The 8,475-nt window shown below is 37.2% G+C and overlaps 1 protein-coding gene across 1 annotated transcript; it reads right to left on the bottom strand.

The window, feature by feature from the left end:
• Positions 1-608: 608 nt before the first annotated feature.
• LOC107090631 (TOX high mobility group box family member 2-like) lies at positions 609-8,171 on the bottom strand (the record flags this gene model as incomplete). The annotated part of the gene is made up of 4 exons (XM_015384130.1): positions 609-2,194; positions 3,938-4,086; positions 4,178-4,585; positions 8,091-8,171. Coding segments are annotated over 4 exons (681 nt in total), but the record flags the coding sequence as incomplete, so codon positions are not given.
• Between the last annotated feature and the right edge of the window lie 304 nt (positions 8,172-8,475).

Genomic DNA, 8,475 nt, shown 5'->3' with positions numbered 1-8,475 from the left:
CCATGGTTAATTAGCTAATGCCAGTAAGTTTAAATATAAATATGTGAGACAAAATGTGACCCCTCTTAAGTATGGATATAAAGTGCAGAAGAGATTTGGGGGTGAATCTCTCCCTTTACGACAGCTATTATCAGGTCTTCAATAAAAGGTGTGATTGTCTAATTGGAGAAGAGGACAGAGGAAGAAAATATGTCTGTGGGGAATAAAATGACATATGTCGGGCTCACTTTTTGAACTTTTTTTCTTTATTATGCAGGTCTGAAATAAAAGAAGCATTATGACAGAAAGTGATGCTGCTGGCAAGGAAAGACAAAAAAAGGCAGCATCTAAAATATATATATATATAAAAAAAATAACCAACAAAATCATCATTGTGATCGTCATCATTATTATTTATCAAACCAAAGCAGGAAACAATAAAATAAGAATAAAAATACACCTCCATTGTAAGAAGCAAAAGGGATCTCATTTCTTTTATAAATAAGAAAACCTGTCAAACAGCTGATGGCTAACGCGCGCAAAGAAAACTCCAAACAATGTAGGAATAACCATTTCAAATATTTATCATTACTGGTTTTACAAATAAAATAACTACAATTGGCAGTTTGTTTTTTTTCTTGTTGGTTTTGTATTTTTTTTTACACAACTTAAAATGTTATTGTATTGCGGCGACTAAAACTGAAATTCTGCTACACGAAAGGAGATCAAAACGAGATGTCTTTGTCAGCAAAATGCATTTTCCGTTAATCACACAAAAGTTAAAAACACAACCAAACACGAACCAGAAACTTATTTAAAAAAAATCACTTGCGGTGTTCACATGTTGGAGGTCTCCCCCTCCTGCATGGTTAGGGGACAACATGGACATAACAGTGGGATAGCTAAACAAAAGATGGGAGGGGTGGGCATTTTGAGTCAATAACCCCCCACCTCCGACTTCCCTATCTGAAACTTTACATCTCATTTCATCTCACAGCCTTTCTATCCTGCCTCTGCGCTCTCTGTTTCTCTTCTTGCTCCTTTCGGTTTAATGATCTGCAGGACATATATTGTGTATTCAGTTTCAGATTAAACTTTGTCTGTAAAATAACAACACAGACGTGAGCACAGATTTAATGCACGAGTGAAAGTGTGAAATAGTCCTCTGAATTTCAATTGTATGGGATTGTTAAAATTGACAAGACTCAAAGAACGAGACACTCGCACTTACTAGTCCTCTGCTCGCACACTTATGCCACGTCATGAATGGGGTACATTCTAACGTCCAGATGCACTCATACACACATACAATAACATACATGTACTTTTAGAGGAACAAATCTATCTGGACTTTTAATTTCCAATTCAATTCCACAAAAGTGATATTTACAATCACACTGTGACAGCTCAGTAGACCTCTACAGGTCTTTATTAATAATAAAAAAGATTTTCTTCGTTTTTTCTGTCCTATTCCCCACCAAGCTTTTAATCTGTCGCCCGTAAGCACAGCTACCATAACATCAAGGCCTATGCTCAACATACTAGGAGTTAATATTTCTCTATGATACAGGGCCCATTGCTTACTAGAAACAGAATGAAAAAAAAGAAGACTGAAAAAAAAAAATAGCCAGCTTGAAATAAATAAGACAGAAACATCAACAAAAAGGAAATGAAACTACAAAATGGGTGGAAAAAGGAAAAACACGTTTTTTCTTATTCTACTTAAAGCTGGATGGGATCCCTAGGGGTTCGTTTTGATGGTGGCACACAAGAGGGGCGCTCCACAGCCCACGTCGGTGAGGGCTCAGACACATAACTGAGGAGGTGATGAGTGAGGGCAGGGAGGAAGAGGGAGGGGAGGCTTTATAAGTGCTTGGCAAATTTAAACAGCAAGAAGACCATTAATACAATAAGTTGTACAGACAGTAGTCATCTAGTCAAAAAACTGCTCACAAATTCTAGAAACTGCGAAAAATAATGATTACATTAATTATGAAAAACAAAAACGTTGTCGGTGACAGTTTATAGGAATCTGAATGTGTTTGTTTATGTATCTGGCTGTATGTCAAGGTACACTGGATGTAAGAGGGAGAAGGTTGGGGCTGGGTGAGGAAAACAGAGCGGGTCGACTCCTCGATGTCATCATTTGTCAGCAGAGGATAATCTTCAGTTTCAGGTGAGGTAGAGGGGCTTGTCCCTGCCTATCATGCTTCCACTGTAACACAACAAGAACCAGGGGAAAAATAAATTAAATCAAAAGCATAACAAAGTCGCTAAGATAACTAAAGAGAACATATTTATAACAAAAGAAAATAAAAATACTTTGATTTCAATGTAAAATCAGGAGTTTTTTTTTTTTTTTTTTTTATTGTTTTAACACTTAAAGCTTACAAACATGCCAATAATTTTGGTCTTATGAGCACAAAACAACAGATTTTGTGTTTATCAAATCCCCAAAAAGTTTCTTCAGGTGATTTGTTTTTTTTTCTTTTTGATAATATAAACCCATTGGAGCCTTTGGCTTTAAAGCAAATACTGGTGCTGCTGGTCTGAGCATAAGTGTTGGTGGAAAACGAAATAATCTCCATAAAACCCAAAGGGAGGGAAGCCTTTTTTTCCTGGTATCATTGGGTTTCAGGACTGGCTTAATAGAAGGAAAGCAAGAGTTTTAGCCAACATACTGGATATGTCTGCCTGTAAAAAAAAATAAAAATAAAAAAATTTGCCCTGACACCATCCAAACTATTTATTGGCCTTTGCTTTACCATCCTTAAAAGTCCTGTAGTAATGTTTCTAACTAAATGCGGTGGGAATGTTGACCAATCTTTTAAAGCTTTAAAGAAAAGAAAAAAAAGAAAATGCAATTTGGACATGTCTCCATCCAATGGAGCGATTTAACGTGGCGGTGCAAATTGTAATGTTTTGATTCGTTGATGTTACGCTTGCTTTTAGTAAAAAGGAAGTAAAGTCACAAAGCTCAGCAATGGAGCAAGGTTTTAACAAATGTGTTCCAATCAGGCAAGTCTTACTCACTTTATCATGTAGGCTAATATTAGCGATGGTTCATGCAATCTGGAGACAATGAGAGAGAAATATGATTCTAATTCTGCATTCAGGAGGCCAGCAAAGGCGGAAAAAACTCATCAGTCATGTGAGATCTTGTTTCCATCTCCTCTTTAGCACATTATCGCTTTTTTGGAAAATGCAAAAACCAGCTTAAGTGAACTTAAAAACTTTTCTAGAACATGTTTGTAAGTTAATTCGAATTTTACCAATTCTATCAAGCTCCTCTGATGGGATACTTCAAAATTAACAAAATAAAAGGGTGATGGAAACACGTATTCTGGGTATCTCTGAATGCACAGACCTTCTTCAAACACTTCCAGCACCCCATTATATTTTCTTGAAATATTCTTGGATAAAATAGTTTGTGAAGCTCCAGCTATCCTGGAATGGATTCAATTAGATATCCTTCAGTTGTCAATGATCTTTAAGTAAAGTTACGTTTATGACTGTGCAGGCTTGGGGTCTCCAGCTCTCAGTTGTATATATATTAAATAAACAATTTATTAGATTAAAGTCTCTTGAAGAGGATACAGATATACAGCTTTAAACCATTTTTTATCCCTCTCATGTAACATAAAAATTTTCTGATTAACTAGATTTGAGTTTTTATGTTGCTATAATAAGCAATGATCATAAAATTAACAGAAAAACACATGAAATAATCAGTGTGTAATGAATGAATGAATGCATTTATTTGAGTTTTCTATTTTGATGTGAATTATAACTTATCCATTCAAAATATTCCAATTTATTGTAGTGTCTGGATAACAGACTTTTGGTGTACAACTTTTACTGTAGAAAATTGGTAAAAAATAAATCTGCTTTATAAAAAGTTCTTGAGGTGGATCATTGTAAGATTACCACTTGCATCAGCTCCTGTATCTACACTGACCTGCAGTGGTTGCCACACTCCCGATTGCAGTATTCTCCATCCCACTCGTGGTTCTGAGCCACTCCAGGACCTGGCCCAGAGCCAGGAGCTCCTGGAGACTGGGAACCTCCAATACTCTTCTGGTACTCTGACTGGAGGTGAGAAAAACCCTGAAGGACATAATTCAGAAAAATTGAAGCAAAACCCCTGAGTAGACACCTCATCACACTCACATCAACAAATGTCTCAATCTATTTCTACCTGCTGCCCTGGAGGTGGAGAGTGAAGAGAGGCCTGTAGCCCCATCTGATGGGAGATGATTGGCTGAGACTGGACCTGCTGCATGCGGATGGGTTGGTTGAGGAGCGAGCTCTGGTGCAGAGAGAGCTGCTGGTGTGGGTGAAGCGGTGGGCTGATCTGGAAGGAGGAAGGGGGAGAGGCACTAATGCTGGGCAGCATCGGCGACTGGCTGAGCGTCTGTGACAGCGTGTGGCGAGGGGCGTGTCCTGCGTAGCTCTGCAGGTCGGTAAGAGGGAAGGCCCCCGGTCCTAGGTATGGCGATGACGGCTGTGGGGGAGGTGGCACGCTGTACAGCGAGTTGGTTGGCATCATATGAGGAGAAGCCTGACTTGTTTGGGCAGTTTTAGTCTCCCCAGGGTCGTTATATGTCTGAAAGGAAAACAAAACACACTCAGTCACAGTGATAACAACCACTGTAAAAATACTTTCACAATAAAATAAACAAAAGGGTTTTAGTCAGCCAATTTTCATGTATATATTCAGAAACTAGAAGGTGTTAGCTTTCAAATAACTTATCACACGAAGCAAACTGTATTTCATTACATATAATTTACTGCAGGAGATACTCCTTTATTAGCGTATACTGTACTCTAAGTTCAGATGCATTCTGCTGACTGAATTAACATTATCATCATCTCTGCATTGTGTTATAGTTACTGCAAAAAAACATATATGTATTCAGAGTGTGTAAAAAAAACAAAATAACTATTCTTGTGTATATCCTCATCCAGTGGTTTGTTCAATCTATGCAATTGCTTTTTTTGTTTTACAAGTAGCTGGCATTCCTGTTGGCTACATAATAGCAGCTATATCAGCTACTCATATGAGGTTATATAAAACGGGAAAAAAGAAAACTTTATTCTGACTCAGTGCAAAGACGTAAATTTTTTTTTTAAATAGAAGAATCTTTTTACCCCCTTTGAAAGAATCCAGACCAGCATCATAAGTGACAAAGAATTTAATGACCTCATTATTTCAAAAATTGCCTTAAAGTCTTTTAATTCTTGACAGGAGACTCTAGACAGACTTCTTTTAAGCAAAAAATTATTACTCGAAAAAGGTCTATTTGTTTTGTTTTTCCTTTATTTAGTACAAATAGTTTACAGAGACTTGATAGCTAATTTAATTTTGATAGCTTCCTGCTACCCTGATAAGGCTGCAGCTGTGACTAATTAGACGTACTCTAATTACTTTTTTTGGTTAATTTTAGATTTATCTGCTACAAATAATTTATTTGATGTTGATTACAATAACTTTTAAAAATAATCTATTTTTGCACTATTTTTGAAAACAAACTATATTTGTTAACTCTGGACAGGCAGAATCTGCTAACCATTACACTATCAGCCAACTGTTGCTTTGGGGTCATAGTGTTATTAAAGTTTGAAATCGAGTCAGAAGACACACAATGTATTAAGCTAAACAAAACGAAGCTGCACTCTGTGGTTTTGACAGAAAATAGCAGATTTCCTTCATTGCATTTATATTTTCATCATTTTATATGTTTTTATCATTTTTTCCCAAACTGTGGTTAATTATTTCCCTTCCCCCATTCTACCGATTTTCCTTCCTCCACAGCTGTTCCTAATTCCCCTGATCAGCTCACCTGCATCCAATACCATTCTTTACAGTATAGATTTTTTTTTTGCTTTTTAGTGCTCACTTTTGTTTTCTCCAGATCATGCTCCATGTCCTGCACTCCCTTTATTTTTAAAGGTCTTTTTTTTCTGTCAAAATCAGTCGCTGCATTTGAGTGCTTTAGAAATCACACCATGAAATTTTTACTCTAAATTAAGGAGCTCACAGTGTTAAGTTCTGTCCTTTTATTATTTATATATTCTTTATTTATTTACTGCACCCATCTACCGTGGCACTGAGCTGCAAACATAAACATTCATTCACTAGGTCTGTCCCTCTCCTTTCCTTTGCCTGTGGAAGGTGCACGTGTACGTATGAAACACATGGACTGTTTCTCATTAGTGGTCAGACTTGCTGGAGTGATGTGGGGTGGTCTGTTATTTAGTAATGGCTCCCATCCATCCAGCCAAATCCCTCAAATAATCAATGGAACGATATGAAGGAGCGGATAAGCAGGGGAACGGGCACATTTTCAGGGGTCAAGTGGAAAATGAAATAAGGAAGAAAAGAGGTGAATGGAGGAGGGGAAGAATGAGATGATGGGTGTTATTTGTTGAAGCTCATTTTTAAGTGGATAGACAACGATTGTGTATTATAGTAGATGGACTCTAGATTGTCTACGCTAAAAGTCAGGCAGACTGAAAATGTTTTGTCAATGTCTCCTTTCTATCTCCTCTTTCTTTCATCTTTTGTCTGTAATTTTTTTTCTTTTTCTTTTTTCTTCTTCTGTTTTTCTGCTCTACTTACATTGCAGTGTCCATATAAACTGTAAAACTCCCTGCATAATTATAATAAAGCAATTTATATGCATGAAACAAGTGGAGCAGTATGGCAATATCCATACCGCTACACTTGTGAAAGTAAAATCTGTTGGGCTCCTTTTGGCATCAAGACAATTATTCTTATTGCCACCTTGCCAGACAGGACACTGTAATAATAATAAAAATAAAAAAAAGTCAGGTTATTTTTAAAATTCAGTCCACGCTTTCAATGTTACCCCTTTTTTTTTATTTCCCTACAAGGGAAGGGCCAATGCTATTTAGTGAGTTGCAATCAAACTTTCTTTTTTTCTTTTCCTCTTATATAAACTAACAAATGTCACAAAACAAAAGGGCAACAGGTGCACACACAGGATGTAAATCCTTGAAATGATCCTCTAATTACCTCCAATTCCACCAACTCCAATTCACTCTGAAAAGAGTCCTTCATCTATAATTTCTAAAAAAAAAAAAAGTCATTTTGAAGGATGAGCTTCAGTCATTCAGTTAGAGTGGCTTCTCCTGAATGAGAGACAGTGAAGGTTTGCATGTTTATTTTTGTCTGACAGGTTTTCTTTTTCTTTTGACTCTCCAACTACCATCATATGGCATCAATCAAGCCTCTGCATAGGATACCCTGAATATGTAATCGCACCAAAGACAAGAGATGAGAATAGTCTTTTGAGAAGAAAGTATGGCAGAGTGAAGAGGCTGATGAATTAACTATTCATGCCTTAATCAAGGTGCTTGTTTTCTGCTCATGAGCGAAGGAGGAAGTGTGGCGTCCCATTCGGGGGAGGAGAACTGGAGAGCGCGAGGAGGAGGAGCTTGGCATATGCTAATGTAATTAAGGTTTGAATACGAAGAACAATATGGAGACAGATATGAAATGAAGTTCAGAGAGCTCTTTAACTGCTTCCAAGCTTTGTATGTGGGGTTGGTATTTTTCAAACAAACAGATAGAAGAAAATCTTAATGGTTTGACTTTAAACTGCTTCACAGTGAGGGAATAGGATGTGAGCAAACCTCAGCCAACACATTAGCAGCTCAACAGGGAAGAAGCAAGCACCAGGAGGATGGCAAATGACAGGTAATGTCCACTCCTGCTCTTACACATGCATGCTGATAAGCAGGCCCGTAGACTTGCACTATTACTTTTTATTTCTCCCCAGGTTACAAATTGAGGTGTGTCTTAGGCCTAATTTACCCTGTTTTCTTTTAAGCACACATACAGCCTTTCTCTTTTTTTTTTTTTTTACCTCCACTCATAAATGTATTTACATATTTACATAATGACAGTAAAATTTGCATTAGATTCATATCTATAATCATTTGTATATGTCTACAGGAAGATGCACTAAACATTCTTTGGATTTCGTGAAGCTTTTTATAGGAATAAGAGCGGAATTCTGTCTAATTTATTATCCCTTATATTGCAGCTGACCCATGTATATCAAACATGTGACCCCCGCTGTTACCTTGGAAACCAGACTGGCTCTGTAGGCGGCCAGGGCTTTCAGGTACTCCTTCTTAGCAGCCTCTGTTTTCCTCTTGTAGCTCTGCAGGAACAAACACAACAACAATTTTTGATTATGAGCTGATACCAAAGGTTGCAATGACCCAGCTTTCCACATTGACTGATGCATTTGAGACTCTGGGAATCATGTCTGTAATGAAAATAAAACAAAAAACAAAAAGCATTTCACATGCATTTGCTTCACAATCTGCACAATTATCAGGTCAAGGGGATTTTTTCCCCATTCAATGATGCCGGTGCATATGAATCATTTGCTTCTTAAAAAAATCCAATTCAGCCCAAAATGAAATGTCAAGAAACATTCTGCACAATAACATGAAAATAGA

Source organism: Cyprinodon variegatus, unplaced genomic scaffold (genome assembly GCF_000732505.1).
Source record: "Cyprinodon variegatus isolate N-32 unplaced genomic scaffold, C_variegatus-1.0 Scaffold305, whole genome shotgun sequence".
In the NCBI taxonomy this organism is placed as follows: domain Eukaryota; kingdom Metazoa; phylum Chordata; class Actinopteri; order Cyprinodontiformes; family Cyprinodontidae; genus Cyprinodon; species Cyprinodon variegatus.
The sequence above is the reverse complement of the archived record's forward strand: the minus strand, read 5'-3'. Positions and strand labels throughout refer to the sequence as shown.